The 27,665-nt window shown below is 39.5% G+C and overlaps 2 protein-coding genes across 2 annotated transcripts in view; one reads left to right on the top strand and one right to left on the bottom strand.

Moving 5' to 3' along the window:
- TMEM117 (transmembrane protein 117) overlaps positions 1 to 27,665 on the bottom strand; it is a 310,319-nt gene that overhangs the window by 253,456 nt on the left and 29,198 nt on the right.
- LOC132775387 (P2Y purinoceptor 1-like) lies at positions 2,667 to 7,495 on the top strand. Its single transcript, XM_060776138.2, has 2 exons — positions 2,667 to 2,770; positions 5,067 to 7,495. Exons 1-2 carry the CDS (start codon positions 2,716 to 2,718, stop codon positions 6,074 to 6,076), a joined length of 1,065 nt encoding a protein of 354 aa, XP_060632121.2. The 5' UTR covers positions 2,667 to 2,715; the 3' UTR covers positions 6,077 to 7,495.

Raw genomic sequence — 27,665 nt, 5'->3', positions numbered from 1 at the left:
GCAAAATGAGTTGAAATGCAAAAGTAGTTTGCTCTCAGAGAAGAAAGGAGAGAGGATTAATTTTTTCTTTCCTTGCAGATTCAATCAAAAGCAAACTGCTACAGATAGCTCATGTGAAAAGATTTGTGAATAGTTGCTCTTTTCCTAATACTGCTAGCTAAAGTTCTTGCTAGACTCGGCCAAAAATAAAAACAGACTAAAAATGTTGTTTTGTTTTATTTTATTTTATAATTTTAGGTTTTGTTTGTTTAACAGACACTTCTAAAAAAAGGAGACTGGTATTGCAGAATTTGAATTTATTCATTGTTTCAAACTGATCTAAGTTTCAGTCATTTTCTGGTTTTGCAATATATTGGTTATCTCCCAATTACTGTTTGAATGAATAAAATAATTACCTTAATACAACATGATAAAAACCATGGCATAACATGATAAAATATGCATGATATATTATCTGAAAAACTTAAAATAATAAAATGTTGTAGTACCATTTAATTATAGAAAGGTTTTCCTTTTTGTTATCTCTGATGAAAATGTGTCTTAGCAAATATGTGCAAAACCATTGTTTCCCTTTCCAACTAGCCTTCCCTTGTCTTGAGGGGAAAACAGCAAAATGCACGTGATCCATGTGCCACACAGGTTTGGTCTTTTGTGTGGTAATTGTTGCACTTTAGCACAAGTTGCAGTAATTACAGGTAGCAACACAATACAGAATTATCCAAATAAATCTTCTTTGATTGCTTCTCATCTTGCAAGGGCTTCATTTTTATGTTTATTACTGAGAAATAGTTCACAGATATCATAAGCTGAAATACAACAGCCAGTCAAATTGAGAAATCAGACCTCCAAATTATAAAATATATGAAATATATGACATCTTGGGTGCAATTTCACCAGACCTAACAGGTGCATACACCTTTTCCTAATAATAACCTTTCGTGATTAAATGTCCTTTGGAATGCTGCCTCAACAGACCAAGGACTCCTCTCCCCATTTCCATAATCCCTTAACAATGGACTGGGAGAAGGAGGGAAAATTACTCAATGATTGTACTTCAGAATGTTTCCTGCTCCCATTGATGAGACTGAGGCTATCTGTATAAAGAATCCATCACCCATGCCTCAACTCAGCTTCACCTACTGAAATAGTTATCACTCACAAGTATCCATTGTGTACACTGCATTCACCCAATTGTTCACACCATCACTAACCCATTAAGCCCATCACTGACTCTTTGCATATTGCCACACCTCATTCCTTTGTGACTCCACCCCTCTCGGAGGCAGACCATTAAATGGACTGAGAGTTTACTGAATTTCCTGCTACACAGAGAACCAATCAATGAAGACATGTGACAGAGTCCTGAGCAACTCAGGACATGGATCCTAGCAGGACAGTTCTTCAGCCAATCAGGAGTTGCCACAGGTTTCTTTAATAGCTGTCAAAGTGACTACAAAATTATGTATTTCCAGTTGTGGTTGTCAGTACTTCGGAGTGCTTTTTCCGCTGACATCCTTCCTGGCAAGTGGTAATTAACCTCTGCTTTTGCCTCTAACCCAGTGGTTCTCAACCTGGGGTCCCCAGATGTTTTTGGCCTACAACTCCCAGAAATCCCAGCTAGTTTACCAGCTGTTAGGATTTCTGGGAATTGTAGGCCAAAACATCTGGGGACCCCAGGTTGAGAACCACTGCTCTAACCCATCTGTGTCCAATTTGGACTTCTAATTAGGTAGACACACTGGGATTCTGATCCTCCAGTGTTTGCAGTAGCTTAAATCACTCAACATCAGGAAAACAAGTTTTTACATTAATCCAGGGATAGAAACTCTGTAACCCATCATTTGCCGTTGAACTACAACTTCCAGCATTCCTCACCAGTGGCTATGCTGCCTAGGGCTGCTGGGAAGTTTGTACTACAGTTTCCTGAACCCTTCAGATAGCACAAATAGTGATCATGCTGGCTGGTGATTCTTTGCTTTAAAAATAAAGGACAATTAGCAACTGCTGTGCAAGATCTTTCCCTCATTGCCAGTAATTCTCAAACTTTGGCTCTCCATTTATTTTGAACCTCAAGTAGCAGAAGGCCAACCTAGCTTGTCCTATGGTCAGACATTCTATAAGCTGAAGTCCAAAACCCCTGGAAGAAGAAAGTGTAGGAACCACTGCTCCAAGTGATGCCATCTACACCTTAACAGAGGAAGACCATAAGCAGCATCTCTCACAAATGGAAATTGACAGTGGACTATTTTAAGCTTCCAAAGCTTGTCAAACACACCACAAAGAAATATAATAAGGTCAGGACTCATTCTGTCAAAGAAAAATTAAAATTCTTATCAGGCAAAGACAGCTATGTTGTTGTCGTGAGAGTTATATTTGCTTCTTAAGATTTCTAAAAATCTCAGTCTTGTCATACCAAACATAAGCTAAACTATTGATTCATTTTATCTAAGAAGTAAACATAGGCAATAGTTTCTGAGATTATGAGATAAAACATGCACAAAGGACACACATGCACACCAGCTTAATTGTAAAATTCTGGGGAACTTGGAAGCATAATCTAGCCTCTGTGTATGAAGGGGAGGAGTCCAGAGAGTAGAAAAAAGTAGGTGTTGATTTACACTCATGCTATTCTCATCATTGCTTTTTCATATGGTTATGAAGAGCTTTGACAAAACTGCAGAAGAAGACCAAAGAGATTAATGGAAAGTTTAAAAGATGGTTTGGAACTCACAGTCATGTGCTACAGAGAATTCCACCATGTTTAAGCAAGGTAAGAAATTAAAATTATTCTAATTAAACTAGCTTTGAAATATTTTGAGTGGATATCTGTAACAGAATATAAATAAGAGTATTAAAAACTTACAAACTAATCTGAATTTTAAGTCATACATAGCTGTGAAATGCAAAGAGTGGTTATCCACTTTATGAATTTTATGTTCTGTTACCTAATTTCAGTTTTTAGTGAAGGAAGGGTTTCAAGTTGCTTTTCAGGAATTCAGAATAAATGCCAATCTCATCCATTCATTTTACCTTGACATTCAGCATCTATATGAAATGTTAAATTCCTAATGACATAGCTCATTATACTTTGGTGAAGTGTTAACTATGCACAAAAGTAGGATTTGTTAATAATCGAAAGGTAAAGCATGAATTCAGTCTTGAAAGCCATATGAGCAACTCCCCCTTGCAAAATCAGTTTTCCATTTCATTAAGGTATATTAAGGAGAAAATGCTGGAAAGACATTAACTGCATGTGATCAATGTGCCAGACAAGGTTAATCTTATTTGTGAACTATTATTTGTAATCTTTCTCATAACATCAATCATGAGACACAAAAGAACACAAATACAAATTACCCATTTCCATCAATTTAAATGAAACTGTGGCGTGATTGACTGATCTAAAATGCAACCAAGTGAACACACAGAATTCACAAAGATGAACTGGCATTACTTTGGGGAGATAACATCCAAAGCAGGGGGGGGGGGATCAAAATCTTAGAAATTATGCAAGATGTACAACTGTGGTATATCAAAATTATGAAAGATGTACAATTGTGGTATATCAAAAAGACAAAATACTATTAAATTTGTGGACAGGATCATTCTAGGACATCTAAAATGAGATACAATATTTGGTTTGTTGGAGGTTTAGTTTAAAAACATACTAGAAATGTATTGTCAAAAGCTTTCATGGCCGGAATCACTGGGTTGCTGTGAATTTTCCAGGCTGTATGGTTATGTTCCAGAAGCATTCCCTCCTGACATTTTGCCTGCATCTATGGCAGACATCCTCAGAGGTTGTGAGGTCTGTTGGAAATTAGGCAAGCATGTGGACAATTTCAACAAAAAAGAAGTAACCATGAAAATGAACAAAATCTGGCTATGAGTATTAAAAAAAACCTCTAAAATCATAATACTAAATAAAGAATAACACTAAAACAGTTGGGGAATTCCAGAGAAGAAACAATCAGGGCCAGCTAATCACCCTCCAACAAAGGATTACCCCAGGAAGTAAGCAGCCAGACTTGAAGCTGCAAAGCCATTAAATGCTAATCAAGGTGGCCAATTGCAACACTCACATCTCCCTCAAATAGACAAGAGTTATTTCTCCCACCCTGGACTTTCAACAGATATATAAACCCCACTTGCCTATTTTCCAACAGACCTCACAACCTCTGATGGTACCTGCCAAAGATGCAGGCGAAACGTCAGGAGAGAATGCTTCTGGAACATGGCCATATAGCCCAGAAAACTCACAGCAACATACTGGAAATCTCTAAAACATCTAAAAAAATTTAAAATTGCTATTCCAAGAACTATATCTATAGCAAATACTTGCCCCATTGCAGGCAATTACTAAGCTCAACAGGAGGATATCTCACATTTAGAATATTAATGGTGCTTTTCTAAAAATGCAGATGTGATTTTCACATGGTTTTTTACTCATCAGTATTTTAATTGATTAATTTGGTTTCTATCCAGAATTTCTTCCCAAATAGTATTCAAGGCAATATAAATTAAAACAGAACAGCTGCAACTATATGGCGCAAACGTTTAAAAGGCATTGAACAATCAATCCAATTAAAACAAGACACATTTATGTAAAACAATTGAAAAACCTAAATGGCAGCTATCACATTAAGAGTTTGATTTAAATAAGACTGGCCAAAAAAAAAAAAATCACAAGGCACATCTATACTGACTTCCTAATGAAAACTAAGGGACCTTCAATGCAGCCATATAATCCAGACTATCAAGGCAGATAATCCACAATATCTTATTTGAACTGGTATATGAGTCCATACTGCCATATAATCCAGTTCAATGTGGATTTTATACACCTGTGTAGAAGGGCCCTAAGATGGGTTTATGGCATTCACCCCTGGTTTTCTGCAGCTCTTCCTCCTGAGCATCACAACTGCAGAAAGCTAGGGGTGAATGAAACAAACCCATTTTGCCTGAGTGGAATAGGGCCATTTTTAATACATCTGTAAAAATGGCCAGTGCAGTTTCTCTTTGAAAACTTTTGAAAGCAACCACCTGATTTCTTTTTCCACTTTCAGGCAAACTCTCTGGAAGAATATCAAACACCACTTTCATCATTTTCTTCTGCAACACTTACAGCGGACCAGAATGGTCTTGTTACTTTGTGGTTGTGATTTTCTTTTTAGTTCTGCTCATAGGATTTCTGGGGAATACATTCACACTGCTCTTCTATATATGCACTTGGAGATCATGGACTAGTAGCACAATTTTTCTGTTCAATTTGGCACTGTGTGATTTTACTTGGATTTTCTTGATTCCCTTTGCCGTCTACTACTACCTACATAAGCGAACTGCATACGTTACTCAGCTATTCTGCCAGCTCAAAAGAATATTCTTTGGCATCAATATCTATGGCAGCATCTATTTTCTCACGCTTATCAGTTTTGACCGGTACGTGGGTGCTGTCCATCCCATCCAATCCTTTAAAAGATGGGATAAAAGCAAGGCTACATTTTGTACTATGGCTGTATGGATTGTCATCTTGATAGAGTCCATTCCTGATGTTTATTACACCTTTGTGGTCCAAAGAGAAATAGGGTCTAAAGCTTGCCTTGACAACATTGGAGAGACTCTGTACTTTGTGGTTCCATTCACAATTTTCAGACTTTTATTTGGTTTCCTCATTCCTGTCCTGATCATTTTCACATGCTATACCTTGACTCTCAAAGCATTACGGAACATGAAGAACCACCATCAGAGAAGAAAAAGAATTGTGAAGCCCTTGTTGTTGGTTTCAGCTGCCATGATTGTTTTTGCTGTGGCTTTCATTCCTTATCATGGCATGATACTGGCAGTGCTAATCTACAGAATCAATAACCAACTCAATGCTGACAATGTAAGGTTAATATTTACTATATATAAATTCACAGAAATCATCTGCAGTGTCAGTAGTTCCTTGAACCCATTCATTTTTATGTTAGCCAGTAAGAAATTCAAGGAAAAGTTTAAAAGGTTCTGGTGCTCACCTAGAAAGAGGTGTCTTTGCTGTCAATCACACCGAGTGAGTGATATTGCAACTGAACTATGATAGGTAAAGTCACACATGGATAAAAGCTTGTGAACTGACTCCATAATATAAAGAGATTAATATACATTTTAAACCTATTGTCATTTAGTAATAGAAAAGTAACTTCCCACCAAATCCTAATTGCTCCAGTAGAACTATACCAATTCTTTAAACTAGTGGTTCCCAGCCTGTGGTCTGTGGACCATCAGTGGTCTACAAGAACTAAAATATGGTCCATGGCCTCACCATTACTACACCATTGCAACAAGAGCAACTGGCCTTGTGAAACACTCTTATATTACCGAGGCTTATTAAATATGGTTTTCTGTGAGCGAGCAGATGGCGACTACTGGATGGCATATGTTCTGCATCAGAAACTAGAGCTGATGTAGTCTATCCAATGCAATTTTCTGAATCACCACCCCAAATAATCAAATCAAATCAAAAGTTTACCAAAAACAGATTCATAACCCTTTTGGTACTAATGTTGGAGAATGGCCCTTGGTCAAGTGGTCCCTGGCCAAAAAAAAGTTAGGAACCACTGCTTTAAACACGTAAAGTTAGGAACCACTGCTTTTTAACACACTCAAGAGCATTCTTTCCAGAATCCCTCTGCTTCTGTGGCCTGTAAATAACTGTTCCAACTTCTGCCTCGATGTAACTATAAGATAATCTTGAGTAGCATAGAAAAATAGTAGAGCTCCAGGAAATAATTATGCAAGTTGAACAGTTCATACTGAGAGAGAAATGGGATGTCATCAGATGGTCGGGGAGGGGGAATCAGAGGGAAACATCTTACCCCACTCCCTCCTATCTTTCCCCATCTCCTGGGATGGCCATCTATCCAACATTCTTTCACTGTCTTCCCCATCTTTCCAACTCTTACCCCGTCTTTCTCTATCAGGTGTCAATTGACACCCAACACCTGATAGAGCTCTTTGTCCATTTGCATGCACTTGGGAAATGGAGCACCACAGAGCCCTACTAGAAGTGCCCCTATGTCGTTGGATGGTCTCTGTAGGACTGCTATGTAGCTCCATTTTCACAGTGCATGGAAACACATCCTGAAGACAATCTGATGAAGTCCATAGAGAGAATAATCTAAGGTAGTGATGCTCAATGCTATCTCATGTCACTTCAGAAACCATCAGCTGACAGCATCTGTTGTTTTTTTACTGGAAAAAAGAAATAATGGTAGCCAATGTACATGAACACAAAACCAGTCTTTAGTACATTGGGAAGAGAGGAATAGCTACAAAACGGAATTTGCAGAAGGATTCTGGATCATTGCACACAAGGCAATCCTTTGCATCGCCATTTGGATCTTGGCCTTTGTTAATAATTAACACACTTATGATCAGTTTCTATTTTTAAAATTAATCACTAGGAAGCTTCTTGTGGAAAAACAGCTGGATATTTATTTGTAGATTTCACTGAGTTTCCACAGCTTTGCTCTCGTTTACTGTAAAAGAAACATAATTTAGCATTACTGCATTCACTTCACTTTGAAAACACCTCCCACACAGCCTATATATGTACATCAAAAAGGGAAACAAACATCTATATATATATATATATATATATATATATATATATATATAAATAAAAACCTTTCAAACTACAGAAATAAATGTTTTGCTTTGCTGAGTCTTCTGAAAGCCTAGCTGAGGAAAGACAACTTCTTCTTTTGGTCAGACATTTTTTGGCACAGAACTTTTTAAAAAGGTAAATTGAACTTCTATAATATGTAGACTGGTAAAACCCATTATTATGCTGTAGAATTAATGCAATTTGACATCCCTTTAACTGCCATGGCTCAATGTAAGAAATCATGTGATGTGTAGTTTGTTGAGGCACTAGTACTCTTTGGCAGAGTCTAAAGACCCGTCTAGTCAAATTTAACTTGTGAATGTTAACCTGAATTTTATTGGTAAACTCTAAGCTGCATTTTACCTGTGTGTTTTTCTTATATGTACAGTAGAGTCTCGCTTATCCAACTTTCATTCATCCAACATTCTGTATTATCCAACACAGTCTGCCTTCCATCTGGATCCACAGCTTTTTCAATACATTGCTATGTTTTGGTGCTAAATTCCTAAATACAGTAATTGCTACGTAGCATTACTATGTACTGAACTGGTTTTTCTGTCGTTGTAAAACATGATGTTTTTGTGCTTAATTTGTAAAATCATAATGTAATTTGACGTTTAATAGGCTTTTCCTTAATACCTCCTTATTATCCAACATTATTGTTTATCCAGTGTTCTGCCAGCCCATTATGTTGGATAAGCGAGACTCTACTGTATTTAATAGTGCTTTGTTTTACTTCACTGTTTTAACTATGTTGTATACTATCTCAAGCCACAAGGAAAGGCGGGTAATAAATTATTATTATTATTATTATTATTATTATTATTATTATTGAATCACAGTAGGTAATCTGCTCTGATGTTTGTCATAAGCAGTTGATCCTCTGTGCACTTTCTTCATGTGGTGATTCATCAAACTATGTGTGGACACAGTGTTTATTTATTTATGTTTATATTGTGCTATTTTGTTTTTATTAATTGATATGTGATTATTGTCTGTGTTGTATTATTTATTGTATTTATTTGTATTGTTGTAAGCTGCCCTGAGTCCCCTCGGGGAGAGGGAGCGGGATATAAATAAAGATGATGATGATGATGATTATTATTATTTGAAACACAATAAGATTAGTACACAGCAAACAAGATCACTATGCTGGCTGTTTTATTGGATTACACATCAGCAGGCATGTAGCCGGGGGGGGGGGGGGGGCTTGGGGGGCTTGAGCCCCCCCCCCCCCCCCGGAATTCTGATGGTGGTCCGCGAGAAGGCCTTACTGGTACATTATTTAAACTGTTATGTTTATTCATATCATGATCTGATCACCATGCTCAATATATCCCATATGCATGGGGGTATTGGGGTAACGATACAAAAGGTTTGCTAAGGTAGATCCTCTTTCACTCAGACTCAGAAACAAAATCCTGGCTACGGGCCTGCACGTCAGACACTTCCCAGCGAATAATGTGTGCTGATCTGAGTAGGGTGGTCTTTTGCAACTGACAGATGATAATTTTGTCAGCACAGATTGTGCTTAAGTGCAGGCCAAGGTCGATGATGATGATGATGATTTCTGAAGGCCCTAACTAACCATTGGATTATCCTACACAGGAAGGTATATAAGAAGCTTATTGTTTTAACAGAGCCTTGCTTGAGCTATATGTACATGTGTCCGGCTTCCTACTTGACCTTGCCACCTGGTTTGTCAGTCATGATTCCCAGTTCACTTTAGACAAGTGGCAGTTGGTGTCCCCCATGTCAGTGGAGCAGAAAATCCACTCCATATTTTAATCTGTATTTCAAAGCATCCAAGACGCTGCGTTCTATCATTCAAAATAGGTCCAGCTCCTTAGATAGCACTTTTAGAGCTTGGTTCTAAACTTGTGGTGGATTGGTTGTCCCACTGACATACAAGTCAGCATTGCCCTAGGCTGCTACACACCCTGCAAGTTTTGCTTGTTATTTATATCAATTATATCTATTATCAGAAGGTTAAGTACAATGTAGACTAGGAGTCACATGTTGTTTGTGAAACCCTCAATGTTACAAACACTCAAAGAGTGCTTGGAACTACTCATTACTGACAAAAATCACAGGAGGACATCTCGGTTCTTATGGCCTGTAATAAGTAATATAATTGAACATGATGACTCATCTAAATATATGGGTATTTCATTTCATGAAACAATCAGCTGGAGAATCCAAGAAAAATATTAATTCTAAAACAAAACAAGTTGCATTAGCCCTTTTCTTTTTCAATAGGGGTGGTAAATTTCTTCCGGTAGCTATCTGAGTTTTTAAGCTAAAATTGTCCCACAGATACTCTGGAGTCAAACTTTGGTTTGTTATCTCTTTTGAAGGAATCCAATATCATTTTCTTAAGTTAACAATTCATGTTCACAGGTGTATTGCTGGTTCTGCTGTTTACTAAGATTCTAAGGGTATGGACTTTATCAATTTCTGGCTCTACTGTTACCTTACACTTAAGTCCAACTCCATGGTACCCAAGACATTGTCAGACTCCTCCCAATCATCTTAGATAAGGAGAGTGGCATATAAAATCACATTGGCAGTCTTACCTCCATGTAATGAGAAGACAGGGAAGCTTAGAGAGGACAATGATGCTGGGGAAAATGGAATGAAAAAGAAAGAGGGGCCAACTAAGGGCAAGATGGATGGATGGTATCTTTGAAGTGACTGGCTTGACTTTGAAGGAGCTGGGGGTAGCGATGACTGACAGGGAGCTCTGGCGTGGGCTGGTCCATGAGGTCACAAATAGTCAGAAGCGAGTGAACGAATAAACAACAGCAACAGGATTACCTCCCTCATATCTCTTATCCATTAATCTAGATGGGACCAGAGGTTGGTGGATATTGATTATCAAGAGGTACATTGTGCTGCAAAGGAAACTTGTTTTCCATAGTGACTGGGTTCACCATGCCAAGGAATTTACCTATACTTAACTATCCCAAAATACAAAAAGATTTTTCCTTGGCAAGATTTAATGTCCTTCCCATTGATCTATTCACATAAAATTCTATTGACAAATGACCTCATCACATGGGGGGGGGGGATTCACCATGGATTGTGGCAAATCTGACGGGACCTGGTGGGGGGACCCATTGCCACTCTTTGCCCACCTTGCCCCTCACCTCATTCCACAGGGGAAAGCATCACTGCCTCTTATGACACTTCCACTTTACTTGAGGCAAGATGCCCCACTGGAAGTAGATTAACATCATGTGATGGAAGCCAGTGGGCTCTGTGTGTTGAAGTGTCATAGGATGGGCAATTTTGCCTGTCTGATGAGGTTATAATGCACTGCCTCTGTGAGAACTATGAAACTGAAACTATATCACATGTACTTTTCCACTGTAATTTTTTCAAGGGAAGATCTATTACACCCCATCATGCAACATTTCCTTAGGCACTCCTCTGAGTCTCTTGTGGTTACTCAACTCCAGGGGTTTGACAAATGGCTCACTCAGCAAAGTTGCAAAATTTTAAAACCTGGCTGTTATAGTCAGATTATCCTTGTCTATGCAATTTTTATGCAATTAATACCTTATATTTTAAATTTGTCAATTTAATTTAACCATATTTTTTGTGTACTGCTGATCTGAATGGCTGAAGACGGTGTTTTAAAATGTATGTAACATGCTGTTTTAATGGCCTGTTGACTGTAGTAAAATAACGTGCGTACTGGCAAAAACAGTTAATTGCACCTGCAGTATCTGTCCAAGGGCAAACACGTTAGTTTACAGAGCTCACTCTGCACATTAAAAATAAGTTTTAAAAAGTCAAAACCAGTTGGTTTGGGAGAGGGATATTTTTGGCAGACAATGAATTTTCCAGCAGGTCTTGGGGGCAGAAAAGCTTGTCAACCCACCACTCTTGCCCACCATTGCCTGAACTGAGCTGGGTTCTTCCTGCATTGTTTGTATTTGTGGTAGTGTAGTCTTTCTGGGTGCTAAACTAGGCTGTAAGAGGCTACACCATACTCAAAAGTACATTTCTGTAATTCTCTCCTCCACCACCACCACCACCACCCCCCACTCCTCAAATTCTGTCCCCCAATGAAGAACATGAGAAGAAAACTTCATGCGCCAATCTAAGTCTAGTGAAAATGTTCATCACTGAAGAAAAGATTTATACCATGGCTGCAGATGAAACAGAGACGTGATGTTTCATAAGTGTAACCCTTCTCCATGTTGCCTGTATTCTATCCATGTGTCCATTTTGTTTCAGCCACTTGGCTTATGTCTATCTTGTCTCCACCATTATTGGTAATTCTGTCATAGCAGTGAGGTATGAGCTATTCCACCAGCATAGTGGGTCCTCCACCTGATCCTACAGCCCAGAATATGACTTCCAATATGAGAAAGGTCTTGAAAGCCAAATAATATACCTGTACGGGATAGGACTATAGGAACTATAGTCCATGGGACTAGATGTAATCTTGTCAGTTTGTTTATGACAAAATTCATATTAAGTGTATATTAATTCAGTGAATTTATTTAAAAGTAAGCCCCAGTGCAAGCTCAGCTTTTAAAGTCTGTCTACTCTGTATATCTACGCTCAAGTAAGCTCTAGCACAGTGATTCCCAGCCTTTTTATGACCAGTGACCACTTTGACCCGGAACCACTTGATCAGGGACCTCTTAGACCAGGGAACACTTTCCAAAATTAGTACCAAAAGGGTTACGAATCAGGTTTTGGTCAACTTTAGATTCGGTTTGAAGTGCTGATTCAGAAAATTACATTGAATAGACCGTATCAGGTCTAGTTTCTGACACAAAACATATGCAATGGTCAGTAAGAGGGAAGAAGTGGCAGGTGGCATGAAAGGAGCAGAAATAAAATAAATAAAATATTATAAATAAATAAATAGGAAGGAGGCTCACGAACCAGATTTTCATCCTTGCAGCCCACTGGTGGTCCACAGCCCACAGGTTAAGAACCATTGCTCTAGCAAAATAAGTCACCAAGTTGAGTGTTGTTTTATGCAAAGGCTTCCTGGGCTTTCAATGACTTGTTATTTTTTATCACTAACTGGAGACAAAAGTAAACAAGTTTGCAGGTTGGATCAAGAAAGGCTATAGGATGCTTCCAGCAAAAGAGCTGGATGTTGCCCATTCTTTCTGTGGCCCCTCAATTCGCAGCTCTTCCATATCAGAATGTCCTCTTTTCCTCCTCTATGGGCCTTCTTTAGTTAGCTTTCCAGATACTAAATCTGCCAGGTGTTTCATTGCACTAGCTAACACAGGACCCTTGAGTGAACAGCTGTCCATCTGCACACACTAATGCTCAATGGTGCTTGGCAAATCCTACTTCTGTTGCAACCCCACAGATAAGTTTCTTTAGAGATAAAATCAATGCTTTAAGAAAAAAAATGGATGTTTACTCAGTGGCACCAATCTAATTCTAATGTCATTCTGATTAACTTGTTTTTTTTACCAATTCAAAGGCATCCAACATCTGTTCCTATTTGCCTAGCCATATTTAATTCTGTAAATATGTTTTAAGCATTCTATTATAATCTCACTCGTTTCTGTTTGATTTGACACATCCAAACAGTGTGGAAGGAGCTCATGCCATTTTCCTGCAATAAGGGAACAATTAACTGCTATAGTCAACAGGGAATGTCAACATCGCCTCCGATTAAGACATATGCTACAAAATGTATCTCACTGATTGCCTGCATTCTTAGAAGAATTTGTATGAATTCACAGAATTTGTATAGCAACCATAAGACTCCTCAAAATAATTCTAACAAGATGGCATTGGCTAGTTAAAATGTTCTAATTAACTGTGCTATCCCAATTATTTGCAACAAATACCAAAAATAAGTAACTATGCTACCTTATTCCTATTTACTTGGAAGTAAGTTCTACTGTGTCTGGTGCAGCTTACTGTCAATGTAACTGGGCAAAAAATGACACACAATCCTGTGTCCATTTACATGGCAGAAAAAAAATGAACATGATAGAACTAAGTGATAAATAAGCATGCGTGCTTTGTGTTCTTGATTTCATTCAAGAAATTTGGTTTAAATTATCTATATGAATGGCACAAATCCTTGAGGTGACCGGATTGACCTTGAAGGAGCTGGAGGTGGTGACGGCCGACAGAGAGCTCTGGCGTGGGCTAGTCCATGAGGTCATGAAGAGTCGGAAACGACTGAATGAATGAACAACAACATCAAGAAAGATCAAAGGAGGAAAGTGTGGTTAGATGCAGAATGTTTTATTGGGAGTTTGCAAGACATCTTGCTATCCCTTATGGTAATAAAAAGCTTGGAAAAGTTACTTTTCTGGATACAGTTTTCAAAACACTTTCCCAAACTCTGAATTAATCACTAAAATATCATTTTAACAAGTTTCATGAAATTATCCCTTTTCAGCATTTGATATATGTTACTACCAGCTCTCATTAGAGTAGGTGCACTGAATCAAAAGGAATGTTGTAAGTTAACACAAATTTTTATCACAACTCTCCAAGCAGATAAATCACTTCACTAATCCCAAATGTTCTCAGCAGAGAGTCTTGAAGCTTTTGGCACCACCCATATCTTCTGTATCAAAGAAAGCATTCAGCCACCAAAAGACAAGGAGCCCTCCCATTACATAGAAAAAATACCTTATACAATATGATTTTGGCTGGGGCACAGAGAAAACTAGTTACTTTTTCAAGCTTTGTATATGTATAGGCTATTGTGCTAATCTCTTAGTGCCTGTGATGCTTCAATCTGAAGAGCCTTGCAAAGGGTATTGTCAATCCTCAGACATATTGTCCTTTAGAAGTGATTCCTAAATTGAGATCCCAGATCTTGTTAGACTACAAGTGTCAGAAGCCTGTGGAAGCTGTAGCTCTTGAGTCTTAACTGTGGGAACCACTGTCTGAGACCAAGAATATCAAAGTACGCAACCAACTGTTTAGCTCTTTAAGAGACCATCATAAATGATAGGAAGTGAGAAGTCCTATGAAGCATTGCCCAGCTCATTCATACTGAAAGTGCTTCCCCCCACCACCACCACCCCCCCCCCCGTGTCAGGAGCAACTTGAGAAATTGCAAGTTGCTTCTGGTGTGAGAGAATTGGTCATTCACAAGGACATTGCCCAGATAATGTCCGGATGTTTGATGTTTTGCCATCCTTGGCTTCGCTCATGTCCCCACATGAGGAGCTGGAGCTGTGACAGAGGGAGCTCAACCCAGTCTCCCTGGATTCAAACCACTGACTTGTTGGTCAGCAGTCCTGCCAGCACAAGGGTTTAACCCACTGCACCATCAGGGGTTCCATGCTGAAAGTGCTGACAGTCAGCAAGCTCATTGACCCAACAAGCTTATTTCAAGAAAAAAGCAATTTGAACCTTGACTGCCAATATCCTACTGATATAGTTATCATCCTTGTAATAGTGTGCAAACACAATAATTCAGTGATAGATGGTATGCAAAAGGTTAAATTACATGCAATTTTACTCAAAAGGTTTAGGTCACAAGTGACTTAAAAACTTCTGCATGAAACCCTGGAAAACAACTGGTGATCAGAACAGATAATGTTCCAATGGGCAGATAATGCAACTTGGAAAAACTCCTTTAACTTCAAATGCACTGTAATAGTGTGATTAATGTAATTGTATTTCAAGATTGTAACTTTATATGTTTTATCTGGATAAAATTTAGGCTTACTCTAAGACTCCATGCACCCCCACTTCAGGTCCAGGGAGTCTTAAATACACATTTTGTGTTTCTCTTAGTACTGTCTGAGCAGCGCAACCTGGTTCTTCATTTTCTAGGACTGAAAGGAGAAGACACTGCTAGCAGTGATATTATTTAGACAATATATGAGACAGGGTCACCATTTATCAGAAACAACTTGAAAGCAAACAACAACAATGATGTATTATAGCTACAAGCACATGGCATAGAATGAATTGTTTTTGGTGTGGTGTGCCTTCAGGTCAACTCTAACTTATGGTGTTTTCTTGACAATATTTATTCAGAGGAGAAGTAATGTTGCCTCTTTCTTGATCTAAGACAGCGGTTCTCAACCTTCCTCATGCTGTGACCCCTTAATACAGTTCCTCGTGTAACCATAAAATTATTTTCTTTGCTGCTTCACAACTGTAATTTTGCTACTATTATGAATCGTAATGTAAATATCTGATATACAGGCTGTATTTTCACTCACTGGACCAAATTTGGCACAAATACCCAATACTCACAAAGTTGAATATTGGTTGGGTTGATGTGGGATTGGTTTTGTCATCCAAGAGTTGTAGTTGCTGGGATTTATAGCATTCTGAACTCCACCAACAATGGAATTGAACAAATCTTGGCACACAGAACTTCCATGGCCAACAGAAAATATTGTAAGGGTTTGGTGAGCATTGACCTTATGTTTTGAAGTTTACCTACATCTAGAGAGCACTGTGTACTCGATGATGGATCTGGACTAAACTTGGCACAAATACTCAATATTTCCAAATGTGAATACTACTGGAGTTTGGGGAAAATAGACCTTATCATTTGGGAGTTGTAGTTGCTGAGATTTATAGTTCACCTACAATCAAAGAGCCCCTTGAGCCCCACCAATGATAGAATTGGGCCAAACTTCCTACACAAAATCCCCATGGCCAACAGATGTTTTCTGATGATATTTGGCCACCACACAGACACTCCCTTGCAACCCCCCCCCCCCCCCCCCCGGGTTGAGAAACACTGATATAAAAGAATATGACCTACTCAACGTCACCCAGTGGGTTTCCGTGGTCAAATGAGGATTCAAATCCTGGTCTCCTGTATCCCAGTCCAACATTCAAACCACTATTCTGCTCTGTCTCTTTGTTGGAAAAGTTATAACTTCTTAAATGCCCCCTTAAAAATTTTAAAATGTAGTAACAGAGATCGCTGTACTCTTTCCTCCCAAATATCCAGATTGTATTTCTTTTTGGAACAACATCAAGCAAAACAGGAGCTGTAAAAGCAGAAAAATCATGAAAGGGTACATCAAACAACATTTTGTAAAGAACATTTCTTTGTGGGTGATTTTTATTATTTATTAATTTCTAAGGGAAAATGCTAAGTTTGTGTTTCTACTATTCTGTCTATACTATGAATACAGTGATTGGTATTAATTGCAACACAAACAAATATATTTCAGTTGGTCAGAATAAATATTGCAAAAGGGCCTGCAAGTGTATAAATCTACCAGGGAATGAGGAAGTGAGAGGGAGAGAAGGAAAAAATCATATTGGTAAACAAGATGGGAAGATGAGCCCCAGCAATCATTATTAAAAAGCAATTGCCTTGCAATTGCAATTACAATTACGGTATTTTAAAACCTTTTCTGACCCTGTGGTCTCCGGGGTTTAGTATGCAACTCCTATTGTCGCCATCTACTGGCCATGTTATCTGTATTTGAACATATTCCAAATCATGTAAAGAGCATCATTACATTGGAAAAGAATGGTTTAGAGAGGGTAGGAATTTTATGGCCTTCTGGATGTCCTTGAACTGCAACATAGCCATAGAATCATACAATTGGAAGAGACCACATGGGCCATCAAGTCCAACCCCCTGTCATGCAGAAAAAGCGCAATCTCCGATAGATGTATATCCAGCCTCTGTCTTAAAAGCCTACAAGGAAGGAGCTTCCACCACACTCAGAGAGTTCTACTGCTGAACGACTCTTATGGTCAAGAAGTGTTTCCTAATATTCAGGGGAAATCTTCTTTCCTGCAATCTGAGCCCATTGCTCCAAGTCCTAGTCTCCAGGAACACACAAAACATGTCTGATACCTCTTCTTTATGACATCCTTTCAAATATTTAAACATGGTTGTCATGTCTCCTCTCAACCTTCTCAATGCCTACTTGGAATAAGGCAAAGTTCCAACTTGCATAAAGGAGGCAGTTGTGAGACCGATATTTTAAAAGCCAGTGTCCAACCTCACTTTTCTGAGCAAAGTCTTGGAGCATGTGGTGGCTTCCCAACTCCAGGGATTTCTGGATGAGATGGATGTCCAGAGAACTTCTAACTGTGCTAAGACACAAAAGAGACATGCACAAGAAGTGGAAAAAGGGAGAAATCACCAAAGAAGAATTCAAACAAATAGCCAACACCTGTAGGGAAAAGGTCCGCAAGGCTAAAGCAAAAAACGAGCTCAGACTTGCCAGGGACATTAAAAACAATAAAAAGGGCTTCTATTCTTATGTCAGTAGAAAAAGGAAAAACAAGGAGGCGATAGGACCTCTTCGAGGAGAAGATGGGGCAATGCTGACAGGGGATAGGGAAAAGGCAGAACTACTTTATGCCTTCTTTGCCTTGGTCTTCTCACAAAAAGAGAGTCTTCAACCTCAGCAAGATGGAGTGAATGAGGGATTGGAGAACATCCAACCCCAAATTGGGAAAGAAGTCGTCCAGGAATACCTGGCCGCTCTTAATGAGTTCAAGTCCCCAGGGCCAGATCAACTACACCCCAGAGTATTGAAGGAACTAGCGGAAGTCATTTCGGAACCATTGGCAACCATCTTTGAGAGTTCTTGGAGAATGGGAGAAGTTCCAGCAGATTGGAGGAGGGCCAATGTGGTCCCAGTCTTCAAGAAGGGAAAAAAGGATGACCCAAACAACTACCGTCCGGTCAGCCTCACGTCGATACCGGGCAAGATTCTGGAAAAGATTGTTAAGGAAGCGGTCTGCAAACACTTAGAAACAAATGCAGTCATCGCTAATAGTCAACATGGATTTATCAAAAACAAGTCATGCCAGACTAATCTGATCTCTTTCTTCGATAGAGCTACAAGCTGGGTAGATGCGGGGAATGCCGTGGATGTAGCGTAACTGGATTTCAGTAAGGCCTTCGACAAGGTCCCCCATGACCTTCTGGCAAGGAAACTAGTCCAATGTGGGCTAGGCAAAACTACGGTGAGGTGGATCTGTAATTGGTTAAGTGGACGAACACAGAGAGTGCTCACTAATGCTTCCTCTTCATCTTGGAAAGAAGTGACAAGTGGAGTGCCGCAGGGTTCCGTCCTGGGCCCGGTCCTGTTCAACATCTTTATTAATGACTTAGATGAAGGGCTAGAAGGCATGATCATCAAGTTTGCAGATGACACCAAATTGGGAGGGATAGCCAATAGTCCAGAGGACAGGAGCAGAATTCAAAACGATCTTGACAGATTAGAGAGATGGGCCAAAACTAACAAAATGAAGTTCAACAGTGACAAATGCAAGATACTCCACTTTGGCAGAAAAAAATGAAATGCAAAGATACAGAATGGGTGACGCCTGGCTCGAGAGCAGTACGTGTGAAAAAGATCTTGGAGTCCTCGTGGACAACAAGTTAAACATGAGCCAACAATGTGATGTGGCAGCAAAAAAAGCCAATGGGATTTTGGCCTGCATCAATAGGAGCATAGTGTCTAGATCTAAGGAAGTAATGCTACCCCTCTATTCTGCTTTGGTTAGACCACATCTGGAATATTGTGTCCAATTCTGGGCACCACAATTCAAAAGAGATATTGACAAGCTGGAATGTGTCCAGAGGAGGGCGACTAAAATGATCAAGGGTCTGGAGAACAAGCCCTATGAGGAGCGGCTTAGGGAACTGGGCATGTTTAGCCTGAAGAAGAGAAGGCTGAGAGGAGATATGATAGCCATGTATAAATATGTGAGAGGAAGCCACAGGGAGGAGGGAGCAAGCTTGTTTTCTGCTTCCTTGGAGACTAGGACGCGGAACAATGGCTTCAAACTACAAGAGAGGAGATTCCATCTGAACATTAGGAAGAACTTCCTGACTGTGAGAGCCGTTCAGCAGTTGAACTCTCTGCCCCGGAGTGTGGTGGAGGCTCCTTCTTTGGAAGCTTTTAAGCAGAGGCTGGATGGCCATTTGTCAGGGGTGATTTGAATGCAATATTCCTGCTTCTTGGCAGGGGGTTGGACTGGATGGCCCATGAGGTCTCTTCCAACTCTTTGATTCTATGATTCTATGATTATCTAGATTCATTTCAATCTAGTTTCAGGCCTGGACATCGAACAGGGACAGCTTTGGTCACCTTGGTGAATGACCTACACAGAGAACTAGACATGAACAGTGTGTCCCTGTTGACCATGGTATCCTTCTGGGTCATTTTGCTAGGATGGTACTGGGAGGCACTGTCTTACAGTGGCTCTGGTCCTTCCTGAAGGGCCATACCAACAAGATGGTGCTGGGGGACTCTTGTTTGGACCCCTGGCTATTGACCTGTAAGGTTCCTCAGGGCTCCATTTTCTTCCCCATGCTGTTCAACATATACATGAAACTCCTGGAGAGGTCATCTGGAGATTTGGAGTATGGTGCCACCTATATGCAGATGACACCCAACTCTACTACTCCTTTCTACCTAATGCCAAGATATCCTGACCCTAAATCAGTGCCTGTAATGAACTGGATGAGGGCAAACAAATTGAAACTTAATCCAGACAGAACAAGTCAGTTGGAAGGCAGACCAGGTAATACAGATCCGGCCTGTGCTGGATGGGGTCACACTCCCCCTGAAGAAACAGGTCCATGGTTTGGGGATCCTCCTGGATTCAGCACTGAATCTGTGATCACCAGGAGGGCCTTTGCACAATTAAAACTTGTGCACCAATTGTGTCCGTTCCTTGAGAAGCCAGATCTGGCCACGGTGGTGCAGGCTGCCTTTGAAGAGTGCACAAACTTCAGCTGGTCCAAAGAGCTGCAGCCAGGTTGCTCACTGGGGCCGGCTACAGGAAGCGGCCAACTCCCCTGCTGCAGCAGCTCCACTAGCTGCCAGTCTGTTACCGGGCACAATGCAAAGTGCTGGTTATGACCTTTAAAGCCTTAGATGGTTCAGGTCCAGGGTATTTGGCTGGCTGCATCCCCTGTTTGTGTTTAATTCTGTTTAATTTTTTTGTATATTTGTATATTTTAAATTCTGTGCTAATGCTTTTATGCCAAGCCGCTTTAAGTCCCCTTTGGGCAGATAAAGCTGGGTATAAATAAATAGAAGAAGAAGAACGAAGAAGAAGAAGTGGAGGAGGAGCAGCAGGAGGAGGAAGGTGGTACACCTAAAGAGGTGAGAAACCTACTAGTAAACTGCTTTTACAATAATAATGCCCAGGAACCATTTACTACAAGACAGACCAAAAACATAAAATGAACAAATGTTCCTAATGGCCACCCATGGTCCATAGCTGGGAAGATTCAAACACACAATCAACATATTGACCTACAGACAGTCTCCAAATTTTAAGCAACTACTTACAACAGTAGTACATAATATGGATGGTAATACAGGAACAAGTCCCTGCCACAAACCCAGAGGACAACTCTGTCCTCACATTTAATCTGGGAACAATATTACTGACGCCAGTATATCATCACTCACAACAACAGATATACTTTACTTGCTCTTCCAATGTGATTAATGCCAACACTGACCTACATTCTGCATTTGGCAAGCAGGGTGGTCTCTATGCAAGATTAATGGATACAAGTCTCACATTAGAAATAACAATACCACAAAACCAGTTGCAGAACATTTCAACATTCTTGTAAACATAGTAAGTTGTGATCCTTGCATAGTAAGTTGTGATCCTTGTGATCCAAGGAAATTACAAAGGAAGACTGAAAAGAAAAAAAACTGGTGAACTGAATTATAATCACAAATCCCAATCCATTAGCAAAGGTATGAACAAGGACAATGGCTTCATGGCACACCACAAAGATTATTAAAAGAGTTTTTGTCATTCCACATATAACAACAGGAATCTTCAAGCGAGTTATGAACCGTGAAAAATGGACTTTTGGTAAGATTTGTTGTGTTCACACATCACCACCGACTGACCACTCTAAAGATCTTTTTAAAAAAAGAAACCTATAGTACCTTGGACAGCTCTTTGAAATTTTAAGACAAACGTCATGTTTAGCATCTTTCTAGATCCTTTTACATTCTTTCACACTCCCACTACTCTATAGGTATGCTTTAAAGCCTGAGGCTTTGCTGTCACTCTGCACTGAATCTGAAGAAGTGGGGCTATATCCACAAAGGCTCATGCTAAAATAAAAACCAATTAGTCTTAAAGTACTGCAATGTTCCTTTTCTTTTTCTCTTCTACATTCCTTCTTGTATCTTTTTCCTAGATCCCAGGAACCTCACATTCAGGCTGCTTTTAGCAGAGTTCAGAAACGTTACCTTTTTCTCAGAATCTCCGAGCCAGCAATTCATATTTAGCTCCTCTTTAAAATGTTTAGGTTCTCCCTGTAATCTTTTTGGGTGAGGCACAAACTATTTCTGGAGACTTGGAAGGCAAAGATAAGTTCATTTCCACCTTCCTATTTCTGCAATCAGAACATGAATGTGATGCCCAAAAGATGTTCCTCCATGACCTAGATCTTTCATTAGACAGTTACATCAATAATACACCTTCGACATTAGAGTTTCTGTGCATTTATACGAAACCTTCAAAAGAAGTTGGTACTGCATTTTAAATGTAGAAATATTTCCCCCTAAAAAGTCTTCTCTGCATATTATTTATCCTGTTCCTAAAAAGTAATGCAACCGCTCAGAAACTACAAGATTATAAACCCACAGGCTGGTTTACATAAAGACCAGTCAAGCAGCTCTATGCTGCCTTCTGAATCTGCCAACAATCCAAGCTAAATGTGTGCTGCAATTTCAACACATGCCTGATCTTTACAGCTTTTAGCTTTATTTAAAGGCTGGTGCACTATGAGGAATCTGAGGTGAAGCTCTGGCAATCTGCAAGCAATTTTCACTGCACAGAGCAGAGATGCATACAGCTCATCCATGTCTGGAAATGAGAAACAATCTACGCTTGTTTGTTTCTTGATTGAATTCATATTTTACATTTCTCCTGGGATAGCTCACAAAATGTATAAAAATCAAGCATGCTTCACAACATTATTTAAAATAATTTAAATCTCTGTCAAAATGTGACAACAATAATAAAAATGCAGTACACTGCAACCCCTTTACCCATGGTTTCACCTATCTGTGAAATAATATGTCCACCCTAGGAATTTTCTTGGTCCTCCAGGTGATTCAATGATATGCTTCTTTAAAAGTTACCATAAAATCATGCTGGAGGACATCTCTAGGAATTTTCTCGGTCAGCCAGGGCAACTCCATGGCAACTTCTGATAGAAATTATTTGTTCCAATAGGGTTTGCTATTATCCACAGTTTGGTATTTCCAAAGCAGGTTTTGTAATAAATGCCATGCAGATGTGAAGGTCATATTGTACATCTTAAATGCACTACACTTCTGCAGCAGCTAGTTAACAGTGAAGAGTCTGGGTGAACAAATAAGTCTTTGCCAGCCAGCAGAAAGAGACCAAAGAATGGTCTAAACCAGCCCCCATAGGAGGGATTAATTTGGGTCCTGAGTCTAGGTTAATTTTTAAAATGTTATTTTAATTATGTTGCTTTTTAAAAGTCCACTCACAAAATGTCACTCTCAAGAAATGGGAAGATTCTGTATGCCATCTTCAGCAAATTGGCAGAAAGGTAAAATACAAATTTAACTAAGAAAGAAATACTAACACAGAGAGCTTTCCCATTTGGTTATTCTTAAACTATGTAGTAAATAGCATGAGGAATCTTTGATCCTCTAAATCAGTGGTTCCCTAGTTTTGGTTATATAAAGCAGACTAATTACACTTTATATATACCTCCATTTTCTTGCTGAACATCTACCTTTGTTAATCTGCTGTGTACCATCTGAACTCCAATAATTTTTGTCGAATTTTAGGAGTTTTAAAGGATTTAATATGTTAAATGTGTGGAATGTATAATATCTTGTTTATTTAAACTGCGTTTTTGATTTGTTATATGTTATCTTCAGCACTGTTCTATTTTGTTGTAAGCCACCCTGAGTCCCCTTGGGGAGATAGGGTGGGCTATAACTAAAGCATTATTATTATTATTATTATTATTATTATTATTTGATACATAACAAGATTAGTACACACCAAACAAATCACTATGCTGGCTTTTGTATTTGATCATATGTCAAACACTTCCAAGTGTCTAGAACTGTGTGATGTATTGGTGATTTAATGTGTGCAGATCCAAGTAGGGTGGCCTTTTGCAACTGACAGATGGTAATTTTGTCAGTGCCAATTGTTTTTAAGTGCAGGTCAACTTTTATTATTATTATTATTATTATTATTATTATTATTATTATTCTCCAGCTGTTTTTGACTTCAGCTCCCAGAAGCCCCAGCCAGCTTGAACAACTGTCTGAAATTATGGCAGCAGAAGTTCAAAACATGTGGAAAATCAAAATTAGGGGAAAGACTGTCTACATCAGGAATGTCAAACTCATTTTCATTGAGGTCTACATCAGTTTGATGTTTGCCTTCAAATAGCCTTGAGTCTGTGGAGAGAGAATCCAATTATTATTTTTTACATAATAGTCAGTGCTCTTTAGTTTTTACCCAATTTGTATCCCCAGGTGTTACTGAATGAGCAACTCTCATCAAATGTAATTAATCACCATGGAAATAATGGGAATTACATCCCAATGACATTTGTGGCTTTGAGAATGGGAAAAGGTTAAAGGACATTTTAAAGTCTGACATCATATACACAAACTTATATCTACATTGAACCCACACTATCCTGACTAAACAGAACAAACTTCAGCCTTCCAGATGTTACTGCATCACAACTCTCTTCAACTCTAGTCATGATGTCTAATAATGAGGAATACAGGAGTCCAGTATCTGGAGAGTCCTGTGAAGTGAGATGGCAGGCTGGATTCAGCCACAAGCCTTGAGTTTGACACATGTGGCCTCCATGTTTTGGACTACAGCTTCCACATTCCCTTATCATTGACCACTTTGGCTAAGAAATTTCCTGGGAGCTGAAGTCTAAAATATCTGCAAAGACAATCATTCCTGATCCTAGCAATAGGCATGCCTATAACATTCCAGACTGGGAAAAAGAAGGACTACTAAGCCCCTCTCCTTTTTTTCTCTCTCTTCCCCTCCAGTTTTTATTAAAATAGCAAAAAATAGAAATAAAAAATAAAAGAAGCTTCTGGAAGCTGTTTCTTCTATTTATTTTTAGAATAATATTTGTAGCATCCATGGCACACAGTGCCAAGTTTCGTTTTTTAAACCAACTTTTGATACTTGGCTACAGGCCACAGCTGGAAAGTGATGATTCACATGCAGCAGCTGCTTTTCAATTCAGGTATTTATGACTGTGCCAGCATTTAAAGCATTTGGTCACAGGCACCCTGCAAAAGGCATTAGGAAATTTTAGAGATTGCCTCCTGAAAGACCCAAATATCTCGTGCCACTTCATTGGGAAAATGAAAGACTTGTTGACTATGCTGTGTTCAAGCATTAAGCCTGAACAAGAAACTCATGAATTGATGAGGCATACATACCTTCCAGTTGTCTCAATTTGATAGACAACTCTGATTAATCCGTCATCATCCCACTTTTTCCATTTCTCTTTTTTTCTTTCTCCCTTGGCCCTCAGCCTATTTCAATTGCTGCAAAATTAGTCTCATGTGCAAAAGTAGCTTGTGCCCAATTAACTCTACAGGAGAGAGAAGGTCCTGCCCTTCTTGATAAATTCAGGCAGCTGCAAACTGCTGCAACTTCTCCTTTCTCCCTATTTTGCAATCTTGACCAGATTCAACTTGGTTGCATATGTCATGGACTTAATCTGTGAAATTTTAAACGGTATGGGAGAAGGGGGAACAAGCCCTATGAGGAGTGACTTAAAGAGCTGGGCATGTTTAGCCTGAAGAAGAGAAGGCTGAGAGGAGACATGATAGCTATATATAAATATGTGAAAGGAAGTCATAAGGAGGTGGAAGCAGGCTTGTTTTCTGCTGCCCTAAAGACTAGGACGCGGAACAATAGCTTCAAACTACAAGAACGGAGAAGAAAGGAAGTTCTTTCATTAGGAAAAACTTCCTGGCTGTGAGAGCAGTTCAGATTGTGGTGGAGGCTCCTTTTTTGGAGGCTTTAAAGCAGAGGTTGGATGGCCACCTGTCAGGGTGCTTTGATTTACCTGCTTCTTGGATAGGGTTGGACTGGATGGCCCAAGAGGTCTCCTCCAACTCTATGATTCTATGGGCATAGGGCCATGTAGCCCCTCAGCATGCCATCTGCTCCAACTCCAAGCTTCCTATGTTGAGCAGAAAGATTAGCTGAATGCTGACAGAAAGCTCTCTGCAATCATAAAACCAGCTTAAATGCACTTCTCAACTGCAAAAAACAGAATCTGCCCAGGTGCCCTCTTCAGACATTCCTATCCAAGGCAGAAAGGTTAGATATGAAAAGGGCAAAACAGTAGTGGGCAATGGGATGAGATGAGGAGCAATTTAGACCCAGGGGTTTAGATCCATTCACAAGATGGAAACATACTTCGAAAACTACATAAGGAAAAAAAATTACAACCTTGCAAATTGGTAAAACATTTTGCTCTTTGGTGTTCGTGGGTAACATCAGGTCACCTTTCAAACTATGATGACCCCATGATATTCATAGGGTTTTCTCAGGCAAGAATTTCTCAAATGTGATTTTGCCAGTTCCTTTCTTTAAAATACAGCCTTTGGTATTCACTGAATGTCTCCAATCCAAATATTAACCAAATCTAACCCTGGCATTCATTTGAGCACCACAAGGGGAATATTGACAAGCTCGAACAAAGAGGGTGATGAAAATGATCAAAGGTCTGGAGACCATGCACTATGAGGAGCATCTTAAAGAGCTGGGGATATGTAGCCTACAGAAGAGAAGGTTGAAAGGAGACATGATAGCCACATAGAAATATTTGAAAGAATGTCATAAGGAAGAGGGAATGGGTTTGTTTTCTGCTGCCCTCGAGACTAGGACTCGGAGCAATGGGCCCAAATTATAGGAAAGGAGAGTCAACCTGAACATTAGAAAGAACTTCCTGACTGTAAGAGCTGTTCAGCAGTGGAACTCTCTACCTTGGAGTGTAGTGGAAGCTCCTCCTTTGGAGGCTTTTAAACAGAGGCTGGATGGCCATCTGTTGGGAGTGCTTTGAATGTGCTTTACCTGCATGGCAAAGGGTTGGACTAGATGGCCCATGTGGTCTCTTCCAACTCTATTATTCTAAAATTCAATGGTCCTAACTTTGCTTTCACTTCCAAGATTAGATGGAATTTAATGCCTTCAGAGTATTTAGGCCATCTATTTTGCTCAAAGAAATTCTTAAATCAGAGTAAGTGGCTTTTTAAAAAAATGACAAAGAACCATTAAGAGTTCTCCCTCTTAGCTATCTCTTGCATTGTATTTGGAAAGCAGGTCATGCCCATCTATTCATGAAATAGATAAAAATGCAAGGTGAGCATTCAGCTATTGAAAATAAGCTCACTAAAATCACAATCTTGTAATACACACATGAGAGCAAGCATTTATATTCATACACTTGCTTGCCTCTGCTGCTTATTTATTTATTTATCGTGTCAGAAGCAAACCATTTTAATGCATTTAAAAGCACAAACAAAGTTTAAAAACTTGGCATTATACTTAATGTCCTTTGAGCAGTAGCCGGCCACTTGGAGTGCCTCTGGTGTTGCTTTAAGAAGGGGGACATGAGAGATGCCTCCCCGCAGGACCATTACACATCCGGGCATCCCCTAGGCAACGTCTTCGTAGACAGCTGATTCTCTCACAACCAGAAGCGACTTGTAGCATGCCTCTGATGCTGTCTTCCCGTCTATAGAAGGCTGGTGTAAGGCAAACTCAGTGTGCATGTGCGGCCATGTAGATATTTTTGGTTTGCCTCTCTCATCATCCTTAGTCAGCTAGTCAATGTGGAGGGAGGATGAGAGCTGAAACCCAAGAAATACTGGAGGGTTATAGCTGGATTGCAATGGAAGAATTACAAATTATCAATTAAAAGTGCCTCTGAATTTTCAAAGTTCCATGTCTGGTTCAAAGTTCAATATCTGATGTCTGGCTATTGTAGAGATATTTTCCTTCTCAGATAGTTGTCTGCTCTTGA

Source organism: Anolis sagrei, chromosome 5, assembly GCF_037176765.1.
Source record: "Anolis sagrei isolate rAnoSag1 chromosome 5, rAnoSag1.mat, whole genome shotgun sequence".
Classification (NCBI taxonomy): Eukaryota; Metazoa; Chordata; class Lepidosauria; order Squamata; family Dactyloidae; genus Anolis; species Anolis sagrei.
Note: the sequence above shows the minus strand (reverse complement) of the source record. Positions and strands in the feature narration are given on the sequence as shown.

Excerpts from the sequence above, each read along its gene's own strand:
- LOC132775387 (XM_060776138.2), top strand. The coding sequence starts at position 2,716 with ATGGTTTGGAACTCACAGTCATGTGCTACAGAGAATTCCACCATGTTT. Across the intron at positions 2,771-5,066 it reads TTCCACCATGTTTAAGCAAG|GCAAACTCTCTGGAAGAATA; the intron begins GTAAGAAATTAA and ends TTCCACTTTCAG.